This window comes from Musca vetustissima, unplaced genomic scaffold, assembly GCF_032173495.1.
Source record: "Musca vetustissima isolate MV318-11 ecotype Yass unplaced genomic scaffold, APGP_CSIRO_Mvet_v1 utg13007, whole genome shotgun sequence".
NCBI lineage: Eukaryota > Metazoa > Arthropoda > Insecta > Diptera > Muscidae > Musca > Musca vetustissima.
Genome location: NW_026881886.1, coordinates 1 through 24,024, shown reverse-complemented (window position 1 = coordinate 24,024; position 24,024 = coordinate 1). Strand labels below are relative to the sequence as shown.

General features: G+C 33.5%; 4 protein-coding genes across 4 annotated transcripts; 1 reads left to right on the top strand and 3 right to left on the bottom strand.

Moving 5' to 3' along the window:
- Positions 1 to 192: 192 nt before the first annotated feature.
- LOC133327907 (G patch domain-containing protein 11-like) lies at positions 193 to 1,082 on the bottom strand. Its single transcript, XM_061536443.1, has 2 exons — positions 1,036 to 1,082; positions 193 to 973 (listed from the first exon to the last, which is right to left on the bottom strand). The coding sequence occupies exons 1-2, from the start codon at positions 1,080 to 1,082 to the stop codon at positions 193 to 195; spliced, it is 828 nt and encodes a 275-aa protein (XP_061392427.1).
- A 12,188-nt stretch (positions 1,083 to 13,270) lies between these two features.
- LOC133327914 (ATP-binding cassette sub-family D member 1-like) lies at positions 13,271 to 15,422 on the bottom strand. The gene has a single exon (XM_061536449.1). It carries the CDS (start codon positions 15,413 to 15,415, stop codon positions 13,271 to 13,273), a length of 2,145 nt encoding a protein of 714 aa, XP_061392433.1. The 5' UTR covers positions 15,416 to 15,422.
- A 2,995-nt stretch (positions 15,423 to 18,417) lies between these two features.
- Positions 18,418 to 18,684, bottom strand: LOC133327919 (transcription elongation factor 1 homolog). The gene has a single exon (XM_061536455.1). The coding sequence runs from the start codon at positions 18,666 to 18,668 to the stop codon at positions 18,420 to 18,422; it is 249 nt and encodes an 82-aa protein (XP_061392439.1). The 5' UTR covers positions 18,669 to 18,684; the 3' UTR covers positions 18,418 to 18,419.
- A 1,562-nt stretch (positions 18,685 to 20,246) lies between these two features.
- On the top strand, positions 20,247 to 22,890 carry LOC133327918 (nucleolar complex protein 3 homolog). The gene is made up of 4 exons (XM_061536454.1): positions 20,247 to 20,255; positions 20,317 to 21,983; positions 22,048 to 22,671; positions 22,740 to 22,890. The coding sequence occupies exons 1-4, from the start codon at positions 20,247 to 20,249 to the stop codon at positions 22,888 to 22,890; spliced, it is 2,451 nt and encodes an 816-aa protein (XP_061392438.1).
- Positions 22,891 to 24,024: the final 1,134 nt, after the last annotated feature.

Here is a 24,024-nt window from a genome sequence, read left to right as displayed (position 1 = left end):
AATTTTTTTTGTTAAATTTTATACATTTATTTTAACCTATTCTTTTTCTATTTAAATTTCTCTTATTTGTATATTTATTTATATGAGGCTTTACTTATTGTAATAAATATACTATCATTAAAAAAATAAATAAAACTGTATTATGTAATTGCATTTTTAGAGTTAATAAAAAACAGATATATATTATATTCCTTAATGATCATCTTTATTTAAGCCAGGACAATTTGTATTTAAATCGTCTAGATCCTCATAGCGTATTCCACACCAAAAACAAAAATTATAGGATGTACGTATGTAATTTGTTAACATTTCCAATTTTTCGGCATTGCTAAATTCATCCGTTACTTCCTCTTCAGAATCGGAGCTGTGATTTTCTTCTTCATCATTGGCTTCATCTTTTTCTTTGATTAGCTCAGGCCAAAACCATGGCATCGCTGGGGTGTCTACATGATTTTGTATATCTAAATTTTCACAGGTTTTTTGACAGCGCTTAAGTGCATTTGTAACAAATCTCTCTTCGGCCTTTTCATTTGTTCTTCGTCGAAATTCTTCAATGGATGTTTCGGCACCATTTTCTTTTTGCAAACGTTGCTTTCTTAGCTGAATTTGTTTTTCCATAAGCTCCCGCAGAGCAGATTCTCTACCCAGACCTTGACGATCCGACTTCAGAGTTATTCCAATTGGTTCTAATAGTCTTGATGGTGTAGGAGCTTCTCCTGAGTTTTCATTTCCATTTGCTTTACCCAATGCTTGACCAGGTTTATAACCCATTTTTGCCAATAACTTAAAACCTTTATTATCATTTTCCAGGGGTTTACTTAGTGCTTCCTGTAACTTTTCATTGTTAACTACAGCGGAGCATTGTGCTCTCATGTCTCGTTGTTTTTTAATGTGATCCTTTTGCTTGGACTCTACCATTATTTGACGCTTTTTGGCACGATTATTAATTAGACTTGGACGAACATCGGACAGGCTGAAAATGATGTGTAAGGATATTCTTTATTACAGTTTTACTGATGGGAACATATTACTTACCCAGTTAAGAATTTATCTGACATATAATCTTCTTCTTCATCAGACATGTTTTTAGTTTTTCTGTGTACAGTATTTATATTTAATTTTTTATATAAATATTAAATATTTAGGTATTTATTGAAAAATGTAAATAAACAAATACACAACGTAAACAATTCAATTGACAGCGACTCCTTAAATTATAGCGTATGGCACATTAGTATTTGGTTAATGGCAAGTAACGCCATATTCACACCGGATAATTATAAATTTAAATTTTTTTTTTTTATATTTCGTATAAAAAATGTAGAAAACATATTAGAGAAAACGGCAAAAATTATGGTTTAAATAATAATAATAGTTGATTATAAGTTTAGTATACTAGTACTTTTACATTGTACTGGATTTCCATTGCATACATGTCGAATAAATCCCAATGTCGTTTAAGTTCCGATCGCGGATTGTTTTGATTTTTTTTACCGTCAGTAGAACTGTGTACACTGCATGTCCCACCCAAAGTAATGTTGGAACTCTTGAATTTCATTTAAATTAAAATTCTTTGGCGTAGTCTTGACACGAGAAATTAGGCTACCCTGGAAATGGAGATTCTCTCGGGTGGATGTTTTGTATCTTTCCTCATTCTGTAGATTCCAATATCGATTCTTAGCTCTTGTTTAAAGACCGTTCGCGATTTACAACACTATAATTTCCTTCTTGTGGATCTAAATACATACTGGAATGGGAATTGGTCCAACAAATTCCTAAATTGAATGATCTTCCTGATTACGCAGAAGATCATTCTGCACTGCACCCTCTGCACCTGCCACCCTCTGCTATTTCAAACGGAATTCTTTGGTAGGGCTTATTGCATTGAACGATTTCACGTATATCGGAAATAAAGATAACTGGGCTAATGTTCATGTTTACTTTGATAGATGGGAAGTAGTCTCCGATTATAGCACTCATATGGTGTATTGTTCTAATAGTCGATGACTGCATCGGTACGAATGATATTCTGACCTGTTCGATAGATCCGTTTAGCTCATGCAGATCTCTTCTGATGTGTCTGGGTGGAAGGCATAAATGTTTAGTAGTTGTTGTAGTAGTACTAACGGGTGAAACACATACGATGTTTCAGGCCTGGCATGTTAAGTTGGACATGTATGAAATGTCGATTTATATATTACGGCAGTGTCGGAAGTTGTGCTTCGTTGGACCATATATTCCGTGATAGCCTTCATTTGTGGATATTTTCATATTCTTCAAATGAAAGAAACTAACCGATATGTTGAAATGATTTCCAACGCATTGAAAGTACATCCATTCGCATATAATACATTACATTTAGATGCCCTCCGTTAGTTTGGGAATATCAAAATGCTAGAGATTGAACATTTCCAGAGAAATTACCTCATCATGTACGAGTTTGTGACTTCTAATTTCTTAGTTCCACATACGAATGCCGTCTAACGTTTCAAAACCATCAGGATTATTTATGATTTGTTTTCTCTATATCTTCGGTTGAAGTGAAATCGGTCTTCAGTTTGTTGGCCACTCTGTCAAATGTCCATGCTTTGGGAACTATATTGGCAATCAACGATATATTGAGAATTGTTGTTACTTCGTAAGATATTGTCGACTCAGTCGTTGCCACAATATACTTTAACTTGTTCTTTGGTCTTCATGGGTCATACGACGTAGCACATCACGTTTAGTGGCATCTGGGGTTTTTTGTTAGTTAAAGTGCGACGGCTTTTTTGTTATTAGATGGAAAATAAAGGAGAATAACACCCATTGCTTTCTTCTTAATAATTGTAATGACATTACAGTGCTTTCAATTTCTTTTCACTCCATTTCAGTTTTATCATGGACCGATTAAAAAAATTAATGTTCTTTTATTATCTGCACCTAATCCCACAAATGTGCAGTTATACAACAATAAAAAATGAGAACTGGAAAAAAAGAAAAATTACGAAAATATCAGTCAGGACGTCTGTGGTTGCAATAATTGATCTTTGTACTACCTTCGAACGTTTGATAACGTTATAACGTCTCGAAATCGACAATATGAAGATTAGTTAAAGAAATAATCTCTATCCGGTATGTATATATTTTTTTGTGGAATATTAAACAACACGTATACCTCGTGAAGGTTGTTTGTTTCTTTTCTTTTTTTTGGAGGGGCCTGCTATAGTAATTATCTTGGTATGTATGTATTAACATTGAAAATTTTGCCTATTTATTATTAAGCAGATTTTATTAGCCATCTTATCAATAATAACCACTAAAACATTTTTGAGTTGCCATTTGCAACAGTAGCTAATAGTGTTAGGTGGTTAACACTTTCTCTCGCCCTCTTCAGATGATCAAAGTTCATTGATAATAATTCCGGAATCAATGAATCGAAGGAATATGTATGTATATGATGTCCATAAAATCCTTATCAATCATTTCTTTTAGTAGCATAAACAAATTATACCCATATTTTTTGATTTTTTGGTATTAACGTTTAATATGGCTATTAAAGAAAAATGAATATAACCTTTAACCTGATGGTGTAAGCATATGAGAAATTATAATTTTTCATATTTTAAGAAATGTAATGGATTACCATGACCACAAAAATTAATAATAATCAGAGAAATCTACAAGTTTAATCAATTAGAATTTAATTTCCATTTTTTTTTTTCAGATCAATTTGGAAAGCCGCACTAATCTTAAAGTTCAATTGTTCAGAGGAATATGTATAAAGTGTCCATATAAAATCCTTATCAATCACTTTTTTGTGGCAATTTCAAGAACAAATTAAACACTAATTTTGTGATTTTAGGTATGAAGGTATAATATTGGAATAATTATAACCTTTAACCCGATGAAGTAAGCATAGAAAATAATAAAATAAACTGATTTTAGAATATAAAAAATAGAAACTATACTGACGATCATAATAAGTGCATTATAAGGCAAACATCTTTCAATTAGAGTTAGATTTTTTTCAAAAATTAATTTTTATTATTTTTTTTCCAAAATTTCTAGAAACGCTCCTCTCAATGTTCAATTGATTAGGTTTTTTAATTTAATACCATCTTAATGAAAAGATATAATAATGTTCGTTATTATTTTTATGAAATATAAAAAAGTAAGCCTTTCAAAAAGTGGGTTAATAAATTTGTTTATAAAGTGAACGGCAATGGGGGATCATTGACATTATCTTCTGCCACCCATTGACTGATTAAGCTTCCACGGAAATTACAGTTTATTTTTATATATAGTGTGTATTTCCAAAAAAAGGTAGTGTTTCCTTTTACTTCCTGACCCACATTGTGACGACGGGAGAGAACGAGTACATCGGTAAATACAAGTTTGACGTCATGAATTATAAAAATAAATCAGGTATTTTATTTTGCACAATTATCTGAGTATGATATGAATAATTATTGAATATTTCTTCCATGAAATGAAATCATTTCAATTTATTATAAAAAAAAAGTTGACAGATGAATACACGTGCAATCTTACTCCCGGTGAGATGAAGTAATTTTTTATTCAGACTCCTCCGTTCAGACAAAATGATAACCTATTCATTTTAGATTTTTTTAGTCTAAAGTCTGAATTTTGAAGAGTTTTTTTATTAAACCATCTAAAATCGTGGACTTTCTTATTAATCAATGGTTTTAATAGCAATTCGAGCTTTATTTTCGATTTCGGAGTAGTTCATGTATTGTTGTTTATGATATTCGAGCCATATTCGCCAAAAAACGTAACTCTCAAATGTGAAATTTTACAGGAGAACGTTTGTTTTAATAAATTCAGATTTAATAAAGCTATTATTGTGAAATATAGAACTATAGATTTGTTATAAACTAGTTTTGTTTTAAACTATAGTTCTAAATAGCAAAATAGTAGCATTATTAAATCTGCATTTATTAAAACAAACCTTCTCCTGTAAAATTTTAAATTTGAGGGTTACGTTTCTTTTTGCGAATATGGCTCGATATGATTAAGTGATATACTGTAAATTTTAAGCTTTTGGAGTCCATGTAATGAAGTTTTTAGAATTGCTCATTGAATTGAAAATGGAATTGATTATTCTAGTAACGTTTTAAGAAGCTAGTATTTAATACTTAGTGAGCTACAGGAGTGAATTTTAAAGGACTAATCTAACTATAAGCACAAATTTTAAGCGTTATTTTTTTAAAACTTATATTTTTCAATGTGGATTTATGTCCGTCGAATTTAGTACGTTTGTTGAAATCTCGATAGAGATCGCAATATTTCAGATAGAGTTTAGAAATTTTGCACAGACATTGCTAGTACTCCTAGGATGTTTGGTATTGCAAATGGAATATATCTGTCCATGTTTTGGTGTAGCTCTCATATAATGGTACGCCCAATATTCGGTACTTTAGGGATTTGGGAGACCTTTTTCAACCGAATTGGCTGTAATTTAGTATTTTGGGTTCTCATTATATTAAACACGTCCGAACCAAAAACTATTATATTTTTTCATATAAAAATTCAGAATAAAATAAAAAAATTATCCCATAACAATACCAATGCATCTTGGGCAAATAAAAGGTTCTTATCGCCAAAATTTCGATAATGCCTTAATTTGTATTCCCACATGTAGTAAAAACAAAAAACTAGATACAATATTTGTACATTACTGTTTTTTTATATAAATTGGCAGATTATCATATATCGGGCTTTTATCGATATAAGATTCACCTATTGAAAATACAATAAGAAATAAACAAACGTCCTGATCAAGGATCAAATTTTTAATTAGTCAACAACCTTCGCTCATAAAATAAACCTCCGTAAATGTCAACTCCGGTTAGTCATTCAGGAAAGTCAACTTTTATTTTTATGTTTGCCAAATGTTGTTAACAAGTGTTAATGGACATGTTAATTGTGTGTATGTGTGTGTGTGTGTGCGTAAGATGTACACCATTTTTTGTTTTCAAACTGAGGACTGGCCACAATGATAATAATAAAAACATTAAAAAACGTTTTTCCGAAAAAATGTTTTTATTACATTTTTTAATTGTCATAACATGGTTTGTGGTCGTAAGTGATTTAGAATAGGCGACAATGGCTCATAATAATATAGCTGAAGGTCAATGTTGAGAATATAAACAAATAATTTCAGATCAAAAGAAAAAAACATGTACAAATGTTTACAAAAAACCTTTAATAATTGTTGTATTTTTTCATATTCTTCACAGCAAAATAAAAAATTTCTTTAAAAATAAGTTCAAAACAAAAAGGGACGTATACATAAGAATTTACAGCCTGTTTTTGTAAAATTCCAAACGAACGAATTCGAATGACTTACGACTGAATATAGAGTGTATTCTATATTTTGAAAGCAAATTGAGTTTTTTGAAGCTGTACGAGTTGAACGATCTCTTTTCGTAGACTTCTTAGCCATTTAGTAGTCATCTTTACTTTTTTTTACAGTTTCGGAGTAATTGAAGAGGTTGAGTTTATTCTCATTCGATTTGAATTTTAGATAAACAAATTGTCAAATACCAGTCTTCAATTTGTTAACACGTATTTTTTTTAGTTAACAAAAAAAAGTCAACGTTTTAAGATGCTTTCAATATATTTTGATTTATGAAGAATTGTGATTCTCCAGATGTTTAACACGTGTCAAAATAATTCAAATTCAACCACAATTTAGTATTGAAAAATATTTATTAAAAACATGTTGTACTTTTTTGCAATACTTTTACACGCGTTTATTTTTGAAGACAGTCATTGACTTACAGACAATAGATTTAATACACATCTAATGGTTGTAAAGCCGGTTCCGATTTGAAAAATGTTTGTTTGAGGCGATAAACAACACGTTGCAACCACTGCATAAATTGCCGGTGGTCTAAAAATATTGAACCTTGTTTGGCGTTTGGTTTTTTATTCACGCTAAATATGGGAATATAAATTACCACCGAGTTATCTGAAGAATTAAATGCTTGCATTTTTTTTAAAAGAAAAAAGTTGAGATATTCTACTAATTTGATCATAATATGGAAAATCTGGTGAAATATATTTTTTTATGTTTGAATAGTCCTTGGAAAATAATCTTTGGGTACTAATCGAGCTTGGGAAAATATGCCAACTATAAGTATTCTCTAATACGAATTATGTATGTCTTGAAATAATATTTTTGCAGCATAAATATTCCTTAGGAAAAATCCAGTCTCATAAAATAATCTACTCTTATAACACGGATGGGCCTGAAAAGAAGAATTAAAAACGATGGCCGAACTTTTTATACCCTCCACCATGAGGCTGACATTCAAAATATATAAAAGGGGAGCTCCTAGAAAAAACTCATGTTTTGATAGGGTCTTGAACATACCAGAAAAGATGCGAATAAAAAAATATGTTTTAAAGTCTCAAATTACCGAATAGTGGGGGCGATCCTTATATGGGGCAATACCAAAATGGGTATTGTGCGACTTGACACGCAATAAGAATACAAAATACCAAATTACAGCCAATTCAGTTGGAAAACTTGTCCCAAATTTCCAAAATACCGAAAATTTGGGGGTACCGTTATATGGTGGCTAACCAGAAATTTGGGCAATATTAAAAAAAATTAATACCAAGATGTGCCATACAATGAGAACCCTAAATACTAAATTAAAGCCAATTTGGTTGAAAAACGTATCCAAAATCGCCAAAACACGGAATATTGGGGCGTGCCGTTATATGGGGACCACCCTGAAACTTGGATCAATATTAATAATTTTTGGTACGGATATGTGGTATTTAATGAGAACCCAAAATACCAAATTTCAGGCATTTAGATGGAAAGACGTGTCCAAAATCACTAAAATGTCGAATACTGGGGGTACCGTTGTATAAGGGCTAACCTAAAACTTGGATCAATATTAATAATTTTTGGATATGTGTTATTTAATGAGAACCCTAAATACCAAATTACATCCAATTCGGTTGAAAAACGTCTCCAAAATGCTCAAAAGTACCGAATATTGGGATGTACCGTTATATGAAGGCTATAACAAAACATGGACCGATATATCCCGTTTGCAATACCAAGCATCATAGGAGTACTAATAATGTCTGTGCAAAGTTTCAGAGTTCGATCTTAAATATTGCGATCTCTATCGTGATTTCAATAGACAGACGAATATGCGTTAATCGGCAAACAACTTTATTGTGATCAGGAATGGAAAGTTCGATTTGCATTAAACTTTGCTAATCGTAATACTTTTAGCAAATCTTACTCATGTCCGAAGATGGGACCCATTGGTCGTCCACTCCATCTGGTACCTCCCCCCACAAAGTGTAAAACCAGAAGCAATGGACCAATGAGTCTCATCTTCGGATTTGATGTAGGCTTGGTTTAAATCTGACATATCATGATATTGGATGTATAAATATTGCAAATTTTGACCATTTGAGTTCAAATCGAACATTCCATTCACCTTATATTGGATTTATAAATATTGAAAATGTTGACCATTTGTGGGGGAAGTAACGGGAGGAATGGAGTCTTCTTTTCTAACGTGAAGATAATAGGTTGTACAAAGTTCTGTTCAAATCGGACAGTCCGTTCACATGATCTCATAAAATTATTATTTTTGTACACTTTTGATCATTTTGTGGGGGAGGTACGGAATTTTAATCGTAGTAGTTGAGAAAAGAGCCAGGAAAATATAATTCTTAAAATATCCCCGCATATAGCTACGATATGCCTTGAAAAATTATATTATTGCTCGAATGGTGCTTAATAAAATATTCTTTAGAACATCCAGATTTTTAGTTCGAATATGCCTTGGACATATATATTTTTTACCAAACCCAGCTCGAATATCCTATAAAAAAATATTGAAAGAAAAGAACTTACAGCTTGAGAAAAGTTTGAAATATTTTTTAAATAAAAACATTTTTGGTCCACCAAGGCGTTTGTATTAATGAATTAATAAAAAATCCAGGTATCTAATTCTCTTATGGTCCTTGAAAAAATTATATTTACAAATTGCATTATTATAGCACCGTTGTTTTTTTGAAAAAAAAAACATCTTCCCGCTTATTGCTTTGCTGCGATTTTAATTTAATAATAGGATTTTTATGTTAAATTAATTATAGGATTAAACGGTTCACCGAATTGAAAAAAATGTATTTTTTGATCAGCTTTATTTGTTTTACTACAAATAACAATAATAAAATATTGTTTTGTTTTTTCTTGTTGTTTTGTTTATATGGGAGTATACTTATATAATACTACATTGTTTATTGTAAATTAATTTAATTTACTACTCTCATTTTCAACAGACAGTACAACAATTGTGTCAAAGGTCGTTACCATTATGACAATGAATGACGTTAACTGACTCAGTTTGGAGAGAATGACTTGATTTACTGTGTAATACTACCTACCATTTCATATTTACCAGGAAGACATTAAAAATGTATTATTGCTGCTTTGTTAGCATGTATGTATATATATATATATATATAAATTATTTTATTACTATTATAAGTTGAGGTTAATATTATTAAAAATAATAATAAAGTATTTACATTACAAAAAAAAAATAAATAGAAACTGGATGAATTGGTTACTCGATTTGTGTTGACGAGTACAAAAGTCCAATTTATTCTAATGTAAAGTATTTTGAGTTTTCTTCATCGTCATCTTTGATTGTTTTGTTTTCTTAGATGAAAAGAAATTTTCCTCTCTCTCGCTTCGTATTTGTTATTTGTAGTTTCATGTGGTAATTGTTGCATAGTTTTGATAGCAATGAATAATACATATACACACACACTATATATATATATATATATATATGTTCAAACGCTATTAACCTTTGTACTGTTACTAGAAAAAATGGAATGTTTTGCGTTCAAGAGTACTAGAGGGAAGAAATATTAAAATTTCATGTTTTTGATTAATTTAATCTCGAATGGATTCCTCTGCTCTCATTATTTGGCGGCATGCGTATTTTTCTAAGAGATAATTTCACACGCTATTTTTTTTTTTTTTTTTTTGATTCTAACTCACTAGTAGCTACGTCATAACAAAATTTGTTTAATAATATTTTTTTTAAACACAAAAGGCAAAGAGGGAAATAAATAAAAAAACATACAAAAAAAAAATAAATTGATTAAATCAAAAATATGATTTAGTTATATTTATTGTTATAAAATGTAAAAAAAATGATAATGAAATAAACCAGTAAAGAAGGAACAGAGTCGGACCGGACCGTATATATTATACCCTATATTAATATAAGCTTTTTGGGTATTATTTCTACAAAATCGAACGAACATATATATGAGACCAATTGCTAATTTTTATTTATTTATTTCATTCAATAATATATAAGCCTCCAGGGCCAAATATTTTCTGAACACAAAAATCCGGCATAAAGCCTGAAAAAATATTCATATTGGCTTTTTATGTTACATTAAATGAAATACATTACATAAAATTCAGCCCCATACCTTAAATGGTCTATAAAATCATATTCCACACTTGTTGTTAAGATTGTACTCAAAAAAAAAAAAAAAAAAATCCTTTAAAAGTCTTGAATGGGTCCTGAAAATATAATGATGAAAATTACGCACTTGTAGCTAAGATAGTCCCTAAAATAATCCAACCTTATAGTTCAGATAGTCTTTGAAAATATTCCTTAACAAGTAAAAATGTGTCAAACGATTTTGCCGACAGATATATACCCTTTGTCCTTTTGGTTTATATAAGGAATATTAAAATTCAATTCGCTTCAAATTAAATTAAAACCCATAGTGGGAGTGGTACCAAAAGGAGAGGGCCGACGGGTCCCACATTCGAACTTGATCTAGGTTTAATAGATTGTGTAAAGTTTGGTTCAAATCGGACATTCCATTCGCCTGATATTACATTGGATAAATATTGAACATTTTGACCATTTGTTGGGGAGGTACTAGAAGAAGTGGAAAAATGGGTCCCATCTTTGAACTTGATCTAGCCTGGGTAAAGATATTAGATTGTGCAAAGTTTGGTTCAAAGCGAACATTCCATTCGCTTGATATTGGATTATAAATATTGAACAATTTGACCATTTGTGGGGGAAGTACCAAAAGCAGTTGACTAATCGGTCCCATCTTCGGACTTGATCTAGGATTGGTAAAGATAATAGGTTTTGCAAAGTTTGGTCCAAATCGGACATTCCATTCGCTGATATTAGATTTATAAATATTGAAAATTTTGACCATTTTTGGGGGAGGTCCCATCTAGCCTGGGTAATCATATTAGATTGTGCAACGTTTTGTTCAAATCGGACATTCCATTCCCCTGTTATAGGATTTCAAATTTCGACCATTTGTGGGGGAGTTTTTAAAAGCAGTTGACCAATCGGTCCCATCTTCGGATTTGACCAAGCCTGGGTTATGATATTACATTTGTGGGGAGAGGTGCCAAAATCAGTTAACTGATATTGGATTTGGATGAAATCGGTTATTCCCTTCGAGATTTATCGTGCGCACCAGACGGACGGACATTTGTACATCTGCTCAAAATTGTCTGAAACGAATTTGATTCAAAGAAACAGGGGGTCTAAAACCAATATTTCGACAAGGCACATTTGTGCCGTATGAAAGTGTAAGTACCCTCATAAGGCCATAAGGCTTGGGGTATAAAAAATGCAGGCTTATAGCTCTGATAGTCCTTGAAAATTATTCTTTAACAAATCCGAGTTTATAGCTCGGAAGGATCTCTAAAAATAGCATTTAAAAATCCGAGTTTATAGCTCGAATGGATCTCCAAAAACAGTATTTGAAAAATCCGAGTTTATAGCTCGAATAGATCTCTAAAACAGTATTTAAAAATCCGAGTTTATAGCTCGAATAGATCTATAAAAATAGTATAGATTTTTAAATTGTATTTAAAAAAATCCACGCCTTCATGTTGGGCGGACATCCAAAAATATTCTATAAAAAATGTCAACCTTATATTTGATAAAATAAACATAGCTTAACTTTAAAATCCGTATCCAATTCCGTTTTGTTGGAATCGGTTCAGATTTAGATATAGCTCCCATTTAAAATTCCGTTGCATTTTACAAAAACATTTTACCCATCCTTCAAAATGACACGAAATTCGGCAAATATTTTTGAAGTATACAAAGGAGTGTGTCAATTTTGTCTTAAATCGTTATAATATTACCCCCATACCTAATTAAAAATCTTTTTATTGTATATGACATTTGTCATCCTTATTGCATTAATTAATAACAATCAAAGGATCATTGTACCTTAGGGCGTTATTGTTTCGTATAAATAAAAAATGTAATTTAAAATAAAACAAAAAATGTATTTTATTTAATTATAAAAAAAACATGTTTATTAACATCATTTTATATGGGTGGTGTCTGCTAAAAATAATAAAAATTAAATCGTTTGTATTTTAACCTTAAAAGCAAATAATAATAATTATAAATTCAAAGTTCAAAAAATTAAAAAAAAAATATTTTTTTTTCGTTTGTATTTTGCTGGGTTAAGCAAAATTATTTCTTTCGTTAGATAAACGACAAAAACAAAATAAAATTCTTTGGTTACAGTAGTTTTATAGCAAATCTTATCAATTTAAAAATATATATATATATATATATATATATATTTAAATTTGTTTTCTTACTGTTGTTCTTATTCTATCTACTATTTAACATAATCGCCAATATTGTGGAATATGGGCTGTTGTTTTTAATACAAACAGCAGCTCGTATTGGGTGGTGGTGGTTTGTCTCCAACTTGATAATGGCGATTAGTTGACGGCTATAGATTAGATAGATTTATAGATCGGTATATTTCACACATTTACATAGAAAAAAATTGTATAATAATAAAAAATTATCTATATATAGTTTAGGGGTTTTGGGCAAAAAAATTTGCACACTATTAGGTCTAATAAATACATACATATACACACAATATATAAAACACTCAAGCCAATGGTAAATCTAATCTTGATCTTGAAAAAATCAATAAAACAATCAATATAAGTAGTTTTTTTTTCGAAAAGAAACATTTGCCAATAAATCTTAAAGATTAGCCCAACGACGAACTATTTCGCACTAGGGTTAAATATCAAAAAATACATACATACATATAATACACATATATATAATAAACTACAACAATAAATATACTGTGTGGAGCGCTTTGGGTACAAATACTACAATTCCATTATTTAAAATAATAATAACAATAACAAAAATAACTGATGCATCTACTTCCTTTAGTTATACTGCTTTTGTGTTTCATTTGGTTCCAATTTACGGAAACACCAACCACCCAAACCGTCAAATTCCAATATGTGTGTATGGAATTTCCACAATGTGGGACGATGTGTAATGGTCAACAGGGTAATGCCCATCTTTTTGGCACTCTCGTACATGTTACTCTCCACATCAATGGACACGGCACTGGTACACTCATCGAGCAGGGCATATTTGGGTTTGTGATAGAATAGACGTGCCACAGCCATACGTTGTTTTTCACCACCCGATAGGATATCCTTCCAATCGCGTACCACATCGAAACCATCACGATCGACAATGTGTTCCAGGGTCACCATTTTCATAATACTTCTCAGTTCATCTTCCGTAACACCCTTGCGCATCATATCTTCTCGGCTATCGGGATAGATAATTTGATCGCAGAGACTACCAATGGACATATATGGACGTTGGGGAATATAGAACATACAGGGTTTCTCCTCGACCGGTTTGGGTATGTGCAGCTCACCGGCATAAATTGGCCAAAGGCCACTTAAAATGCGGAATAAACTTGACTTGCCACAACCGTTGGGTCCAGTTATCAGCAAATGCATGCCGGGTTCAATGTCCAAATTCAAACAAGGCACCACAACATCACAGTTGGGCGTTACCACAGGTACGGCGCGCAGTGAAATGGAGGTACTATCTGGACTGGTGTAGACAATACGGCCCTTGGCCACCGGCAAGCCATTGCGGAATTCAATTATACTTGCCGATTCATTACTCTTGGCCACGGTGTTCTTATTGTAAACACCCTGGGCAGTTTGTTCGAATACCTCAAACATACCGGCCACACGGCTGGTGTAACCGGCCAAGGCCACTATTTCTTTGTAGGAAGACATTAAACGTTCAATGGCATCGGAGGCGGAGATGAGCAAATTACGGGCCGTGGTCAAATATTGGGTACGTTCACTGACCAAAGAGTCCTTGGTGGCAATGGTGGATGCGGCAGCAGCCGAACCCGTGGAACCAGTCAAAATTGGCAACGATACCATAACCATACCGGTACCGGACCACACATATTTCATAAAGAACTGTTCCAGCATGACAAACCACAGTTTTTGTACGAAGATGTTGTTCATCTGTTTGACCAGACGATTGTAGGCATGTCTGAGCTGTTGCAGTTCCACTTTGTGGCCACCGTAGAAGGCAATTTCCTCAGCATTGGTAATAATACGTGAATGGATGTGTCTCAGGTAGCCATAACGATTGGCTTCCTCCGCCACCAATTGACCAAATTTGGGAGACAATGTTCTCATAATATAGGCTGAGAGTAAAATCACAGAGCCAGACAGTAATGGTCCTGAGAAGATATTTGAGTCCATTTTCTGTGTGGAACGCATCAATGACAAACCAATCAACATTAGATCAAAGCATGGTTTCGTCACACTACCATACAAATGGGCAATAGATGTGGCAAAGACATTAATGTCCTCGGTCAGACGATGATCGGCATTCTCAATGCGGCCATCCAAATTTGAGACACGATAGTAATTTTGATTTTTGAAATACAAACGATAGGCGTGACGCACCAGTCGGGTACGGAATGCCAAGGCCAATTTACTTTCCAGGAAGCGAATCATGGAATTGACAAAGGTGGCGGGTATAGCAATGCCGAACCATTTTAGTAGCAGCAAACTGAACTTCTTAACATCCTTGCGTACAATGTACTTGACAATGGTACCCTCAAGCTGGGCCACATAAATACTAAGGAAGGTACGTGATATCAGGCACAGTGTGTGAACTCCCAGTAAACCTGTCTCATAGCTGAAAGGTTGTGGAATCATAATTTTAATCATTTGTGACAGCTGTTTGAAGAACTCTTTGTTTAGGCCGGGCTCTTGGGCTTTTTTGTTCTTTTGATTTTGGGCGACCAACAGCTTTTCGGCTTCGGCCAATTTACTTTCCTCCTCATCGCTTTCCTGGCTCTGGAAGACAATCTTTTTGGATTTGTCTTGTTTGCGGTTTTTGTTTTTCGTCAACAATGGCACAGCCATTTTAAGGGACCAGGCCATGATGGCAGCACCCACGAGGGCATGGGTTATGACGGGTTTTGGAAGACCCAGTTGATCAATTTTGTCGGAGAATTTCGAAAACACAGCCATTTTGGTTTTTTTTATTTATTTGTTGTGATCACTTTGCGTGTTCGTTTCGTTTAGAAGCAATTTGGCGTTGTTGGTTTTGTTGTCTGTAAATCTACAATATGTTGCAATATTTCGTTGTTGTTTCCGTTGATGAAATCCCCAACTAGAAACCAGTCCCACCACCAAAATGTAAGGCAAGTAAGTTCCTCGTTGCAGTTGTTTTATTTTCTTATTTATTTTTTTGTCTTCTTGCTTTTTTGTATTCTACCGTTTTTTTTTTATTTGGTTGGTTGGTGTTCAATCAATCTTTTGTTTACGTTTCTTGCAGTTTTTTTCGTTTTATTCTTCTTATTCTACGCACCACACTTCGAAACGACAACGACCAGAGCGCACTACTTGACCCGTTCACCACCCACCGCTAACTGAAACATTAAGTAGCCTGCTGGAGGAGAGCTCGATCGATCGTCGATCGTTTGGATTTCAGAACTTCAGTAGCAGTAGCAGAGCGGTGGCAGGAAACAACGGCGACGACGATGACGACAACAACAACATGCGACACACGACTGACCAGTTCCGACACCAAACAGCACAAATAAATGAGAACCATATAATAACTGCCGTGTAAGATTATTATTGCGCAAAAATTAGTTTAAAGATCAAACCAAAGGTTGCAAGTTTATATGAATATAGCGTACATGCATACATACAACACCAACTGACTAAACGACTGGCTGACTGACAGTGTGATTGGCTAGCTATTACCGACTACTGGTTGACTGATATGTACTTAGACGTCTTTTTGTATACACATAGCGAAAAAATCGAACGCGAAATAAACAAAATTGTTCCAGTCTTTCTTTATCTGCCAGCAGCTGAACTCATAATCTTGGGGTTTATTCGATACGTTTGCTTAGTCGAGTAGTACATACAGACTACTTGTTGTTACTGTTAACGCTGCTGAGGCTGCTGCTGCCGCCGTCGAGAACCCGATTAAATAAATAACAATAATACTGAGTAAAGAAGTAGGCTCCTCTATATTTGTTGTTGTTATTGACCACCATCATAAACGTTGAGAGCTTGTAGGCCCATACAAATCTCTTTGTTTTGCAAATAAAAACAGTACTGAGAAATTGAAAATTGAGGTTTTTGTTATTAATTTTTTTAGTTGTTGTTGTGGTTTGTGTGTCATCTATCTATCCGATGGGATGTGGTAAACCAGCAAGGACGTCTTTTTGTTTGCAACACTATCAATATCTTGATTATGAACAGTTATGTGAATATTTATTTAGATTTTCATTGTTGTTATTAAAAATGAGAAAACAAAAATGAAATTTTGTATACACAAAAGGGGGGTTCTATGTAATAATTGTTTCGTTCTTTTTTTAATTTAATTTGAGTCACTATTATTCTTATCGCTTTGTGTCGCGGAGGTCTTTGTTTAATTGTATTTGTAAACATTCATTTTTTGCAAACAAGGTGATTCATAAATGTTGGAAAGTTTAGTGCGCATAGAATCTTAAGCAGGGTTCACACGACGCAGGGGTGCTATTAGAGAATGAATGTAACGTAATAAGGTATTTCGACGTAGCGTATATTTTGAAATGTGGAAAATAAAAGAAAAGAAAGGTAGGGCCCATGTATCGAAAAAATGTAGAGTTAATTTGGGAAAAGGCGCTACATGAAATCATTAGAGCGGTTAAGAAGAAGAAAGAAAATTATATGATGGCTATGTCAAAATATAAAGCTATATTTTCAGCATATTCTCTAAGAAGAATGATTCACAGAAATGTCGAAATAACTTATTGGATTTCTATTTGAAGTCCTCATGGCATTTTATTTTGTATGTAATGACTTCATGACCTTCTCCGTGTCACTTCTTTGAGAATAACTAATTTGTAATAAAAATACCTTATGTATTCTATAAGAAGACGTCCTTAAGCCTAGTTTAGGGCCCCCTCCCGGATCGTTTTGAAATTATTACCACATGTAGTCAATGCTTCGATCTGATGTTCGTTGTTTTGTCACTGATGCGTTCGACACAGCAAATGAACTCAAATCTCTTCTCAGGACCTCTAATATCCGACCCAGTGATTTTACTCTCAGCCTATATGAATTGAGAAACTTGTCACACAAAGGTGTTGAACTGATGGCGGAGGAAGCTAATCGTTATGGCTACTGGGAGGCACATCCATTTTCGTATTATTGTCAATGCTGAGGAAACCATAGAGGCCACAAAATAGAACAGCAATAGCTAAGTCAACAAATAAACTATTTTTTTACAAAAGCTGTTGGTCCGGCACCGGTATGGTTGTTGCTATTTTTTAATAGTTGCACGGATTCCGCTTCATATACTGTTGCCAACAAGAACTTTTTTTCTATAAGAACTCATCCTTCTATGTCATAACTGTATGTTGCAGGGAACAGCTGCAAAAAAAAAAAAAATGTCGGTACTCTATAAGGAAACTCCCGTAAATTTTCTGTAACTGTAATAACCTAATATAACAATTAATATTCTTGTACAAGTCCTAATAATATTCCATCAGCCGACATACTTGCATCCAATAAGTTGACTCCATGAACGTCTATAGAAAGGACTAGTGGTCAATACAACGTGTGATTATATACTAAACCCTAAAGGTATTCTATACCTTGTCCTAAATGCTTTCTACTTTTTTTTTTTTGAAAATAATGTATTTACATGGAACATCTGGACACCTGTCGCAACATGGCAAGTTTGGAGGAGATACATTAAGATGAAAGTCAAACCTGTAGAGGCAGCGAAATACAACTAAATATTACAACAATAACACAAAAACCCAAAACACATTTGAGATTTACAATAAACTATAAATGATTATTATATTTATATATATATTTAATAAAAAATACATGTATTTTAATGCTACTTATTAAATCTTGTTACACTGTACGTATGTAAATTCCTCCAATTGAAAAAAAGACCATTGGGAGAAATTAAAAGATCGTTCTGAGTTTAGTCCCATAACTTGTGATTGTTGTTGTGCCTTTAATTTGCACTCTCGCAAGCGTCCACCCAATCATTGTACACATCCAGAGGTTCCGACAGGAAATTAATTGTCGTCTGATATTCTTCGAGGCAAATGCGACAGCTTATTTTGGCCGTATTTCGGGTCTTGTCCATTTTCACTTCGCACGACAGTTCATGATTACAGAAGGGGCAATTGAATTGTTGATCCAGTGGTTCGATATTTTTTCGCTTTGGTGGTGGCTTTCTTTTTGATTTACGACGACCCATTTTGCTTTGATATTCCTTGAAAAATTACTATTATTTTATCTTTTTTATTAAGACGCGCTGTAGTTTAGTTTTTTTTTATTCTATGGTCGTTTGCCGTATTGAATAGTTAGGGATATGTAAGTCGATTTTTTTACTAATCGATAAATCGGCTTCAAGTGGCAAATGTAATTTGAGAAGTACTATCGATTTGAAGAAAAACCCGTTCAATTTTAAGGCCTATTAAACGGATTGTATAAATGTACGTTTAAATTTATGAGATCCACTCGATCTCAAATGCCAATTCCATAGCGTAAACGTCAAATATAATCCACTGGATTTGTTAACTGGATCAACCTGCTTGTCTTCCATGAGAAGACTAACTAGACTTTTATGAGAAAACAAAAAAAGATATCATATTCATGTCACCTTTATTGGAGTTTATTTGAAGAATCCAAATAGTGCCATCTGATAAAGATATTGCATTAGTAGCTCCCAAATCTCCCAAATATAAGCACACGGTTGCCCAAGCGACTATTTTATGTTCCACATTACAAAACAATGTTCGACGGGGAAATATATTCCCGGTGTACTACAACAAAGAAATAGAAAAATTAAAGGAATCGCTAAAATCAGTCCATTACCCTGCAGCGATATGATATTGACTAAAGAAACTATTTTCTCTTCTTGCATCAGAAAACAAACCCCCTCGAAAAACAATTTCCATCGAATGAAGATGTTTTCACCGAAATTGATGCCTATATTGAAACAAATGATAAATTATACCTCTTAAATATAATCGAAACGCTAAAGGGTGTCTAAAATCATTGTATCATCCTTGTAAGGCATTACGTTAAGAAATATTTGCTACTACTATGACAGGTGTGGGACTTTTAAATTAAGTTTTTCCTTTAAAATTCCAAATGTCTTATATAGTCAAAAGACCTTCCGTAGCTCTTATGTAGACTAAACATATTCCACAGATCTTTTATAGACAAAGGACATTCCACAGGTGTTCTATAGTCAAAGGACATGTTTTCTATAGACAGAAGACCTCTCACAGATCTTTTGAAGACCATAGACGTTGCACAAATGTTCTAAAAAAAAATCTAATCTAAAAAATCCTTCCTTGTGTGTTTTATAGACCCAACCAATGAAGATTTTTTATAGTGATCAAAAGGCTTGATTTTTTTTAATATGTCTATAGAAGTTTATTTCCAAATCATTATTGGAAATTTTGCGATTATGACTCCTCTCCTCTTACTCAATAAATATCATTTTAGAAACTTTTCAAAAATTCTACCCTTTATATTTATAACTCCCCAACAATATTATTTAAACCACAAGCTTGGGACCCTCAAAAATATTCTTTAAAAAAATCTGCTATAATTTCCCCAGCATATGTATCCACTGCCACAAGTCGCTTTTAAATTAGGTCGCACTGTTAGTTCAATGTAAACACATTGCATGTCATTACTACCTCCACATGTGCTACAAGAGCTGTCATTTCATTTGTTTTCGTTTTTGGATTGGAATTGATAGGATTACAATTTTAATAAAATTGAATAAAAATAATTAAAACCCAGATAATTTGGAACCAAAATGGGAACGGTAAGTAGTCAATATATTTTACAATTAAAATTATCTAATTTTTTCCAAACGTGTCTTGCAGAAAAAAGTGAAAATCTCAGCGGTGAAACGTGCCGCTCATCTCAAGCAGAGGAAGGCTCCGTTGACCAAACAACAGCAGCAAAAGTTGGCCCAACAAAAGTCGGCCAAGGAACGTGGTCAAAATATTTTCATACAAAAGGCCCACAAGAAGGATGAAGTCTTCCAACGGAAGAAACAAAATAAACGCTCCGCCATGGGTTTGCCCGAGGTGGATCATGATGAAGAATTGGATGAGGATGAGCTTTTGGATAATGTGGCCGATATGTTAGACGGCGAGGATTTGGAATATTTGAATTTGAAAAAGGGTAGAAATAGGAAACGTAAACATTTCACCGGTGAAGAGGCCGATGATGATGATATTAAACATGCTGTGGGTTTGGAAAAGCAATTTGCCCATGAAACCGCCCTGGAGGATGCTACCAAGAAAATAACTGTTGATTTGTTGCCGGTAAAGACGAGAGAGGGTGAAATTATAACGCGTTCAACACAGGTTGATTATAAACCGAAGCCAAAGGCCAAGAAAGCCACCGAAGTAGGTGAGGAGGAAGAAGGTGAAGAGGGTGCGGAAGGGGGAGAAGGTGAAGGAGATGATGAGGAAGATGACACTGCCGACATTGAATACGAAGACAGTGATGATGATGTGGTCAACGATGAAGACGACACCAATGCCATTAAAAAGGTGGCCGAAAAGAAAATGGTTTCCACCACAGATTTGCTGATTGCCCGCCAACAGGAAATCGAAAGACAAAAATACCGCATCGGTATTATTTGTTCGGGTATTTTGGAAAAACCAGAAGATAAAATGCGCAACTTCAATGCCTTGTTTGAGTTAATGGATGAAACCAACAAGGCTGGCGTTCCCAATTTGCTGACCGTGCGTAAAGTGGCCATTGTATCGTTAACAGAAATTTTCAAAGATATTCTACCCGAATATCGTGTCGGTCAGGTGGATACAAAAATGCAAACGGTTCGCAAAGCCACCTTGGAGAGAGTAACGTTTGAAAATGCTCTGCTGCAACATTTCAAAAAATTCCTACAACGTTTGGAAAAACTCACAGCCGCAGTAAATCGTAAAGGTCATGGTCGTGTTACTCCGCAATCGGTGAAAATGGCCGAGGTGGCTGTGCAAAGTATGAGTGATCTGCTAATGGCTCATCCATATTTCAATTATGTCAAGAACATTGCCCAGCTTTTGGTGTACATGTTGAATTCGAATTATCCCAAGATGCGTGAGACGGTACACAATTGCTTCCGTTACGTTTTTGCCAATGACAAGAAAATGGATATGACCTTGTTCATAATACGGCGTATAAACCACTTGATTAAAAGTCGAAATAATGTTGTGCATTTGGAATGCATCACATGTTTGATGGCTCTCAAGATTAAAAATGTCAATTTGGATGCGGAGAAGGAAAATGAATTGAAACAAAAGAAATTGGAGGCACATCGCCAACGGCTATTGAGTTTGTCGAAAAAGGAAAGGAAGAGGCGTAAGAAATTGGCTGAACTGAATAAGGAATTGGATGAGACAAGGGCCGAGGAAAATAAACAAACCAAACATGCCAAACTGACGGAAATTGTGAAAATGTTGTTTACCATTTATTTCCGAGTTTTGAAAAATGATCCCACTTCCCGTGTACTGAGTGCCATTCTCGAGGGTTTGGCAGAGTAAGTTGGGATGAGAACCCCTTTTTAAATGAGTTCAAAATTAATCCCTTTTTCTTCCTTACAGATTTGCCCATGTCATCAATTTGGATTTCTTCTCGGATTTAATTGAAGTTCTGAACAACATTTTGGAGACCCAAGAAGATTTGGGTTATCGCGAACAATTGCATTGTATCAAAACAATTTTTGTAATTCTATCCGGCCAGGGTGAGGTGCTAAACATAGATCCCATACGCTTCTATCAACATTTCTATAGAAATATGTTGGCAGTACATGCGGGTAAAAATCATGATGATTTTCGTATAATTCTACAAACATTGGATGAGGTATTGGTCAAGCGGCGACGCAATATGAGTCAACAGCGATTAATGGCTTTTATTAAACGTTTATTGACGGTCGGTTTGAATCTATTGCATCATGGTACCCTAGCTACATTGGGTACAATTAAAACAACCTTCCAATTGACATCAGTTTTGGATATTTTGTTGGATACGGATGATAGTATAGGTTCGGGAAAATATGATCCAACTTTAGAAGATCCGGAATATTGTAATGCCTCATGTACGGCGCTATATGAACTGACAATGTTGCAAAGGCATTATCATCCGATTGTACGTAAAATGTCGACACATATTGCAAATGGTGTACCGGCTTCTGGAGAGGGTTCACTGCCTTCGGAAATTGGTAAATTGTAAGTATACTAAATACATTTTTAAATGTAAAAAACAAATCTAATTCAAATTGTTTTTTTTTTCTTAGAACCGCCATGGAATTGTTTGAACAATTCGATAGCACCCAGATGGCATTTAATCCCACAATTCCTGTACCCCGACCATGTGAACCAAAAATCAAAAAGGGCCCACATCAATATTTGAGCGGAGATTTTAAACCTTTCTACAAGGATACATAGTTTGGCTTTTTTATATTACATTGTATGAAATAAATGAAATTAAAGGTCCACAATCATAGGCAGAAGTCCTCATTTATGTTTTTCTCCAGATTTTATATACATAGAAGGTTTTCTAAAAAACAGATTATATTCTAGTTCTTAAATAGCAAAGTCCTTGAAAAATAATGTATAGATTTTAAAGCTTTTATTATAAATCCACTATTAAGATGGGACCTAAAAACATATTCTATACCAAGTTCTTGAAAAATATTCTTTTAAACAATAATAATGCTGAAAAATCCACGTATATAGTTTGGATAGTCCTGAAAAATGTTCTTTAAAAAATCCACAATCATAGCTCGGATAGTCCTTCAAAAGTATTCTTAAAAAAAATCCACACTTCTAGTTTGCAAAGTCCTTGAAAAATAATCTTTAAAAAATCCACGTTTATAGCTTGGATAGTCTTTAAAAATATTACTTTAAAAAATCCACGCCCTATAGTTTGGATATTCCTTGAAAAGTATTCTTTAAAAAATCTACACTTATAGTAGGGTCATACCTTGAAAATATTCTTTAAAAAAAACCCTCGCTTATATTTTGGATAGTCGTTAAAAATTATATTTTGGAACACTTAGGACTATCCTTAAAAAAAAGAATATTCTTAGGGACTATCCAAAATATAAACATCAAGTTTTAAAGAATATTTTTCAAGGACTTTGCATTACTAGAAGAGTGGTTGTTTAAAGAATATTTTACGAAGGACTATCCGAGCTATGATTGTGGATTTTTTAAAGAATATTTTCAGGACTATCCAAACTATATACGTGGATTTTTCAGCGAGTTTCAGAAGTATAACAGTCGATTGTTTTAAAGAGATATTTTTCAAGAACTTGGTATAGAATATGTTTTTGCAGGTGCCCATCTTAATAGTGGATTTATAATAAATTTTAGCTTTAAAATCTTATACATATAGAATATTTTCAGACAGTCTTCTGCTGCCTATTTAGAGTTACAGAATATAATCTGTTTTTTAGAAAACCTTCTATGTATATAAAATCTGGGAGAAAAACATAAATGAGGACTTCTGCCTAAAAAAATGATTTCTGCGACCTTTAATTTCATTTATTTCGTACGATCAATATAAAAAAGCCAGCA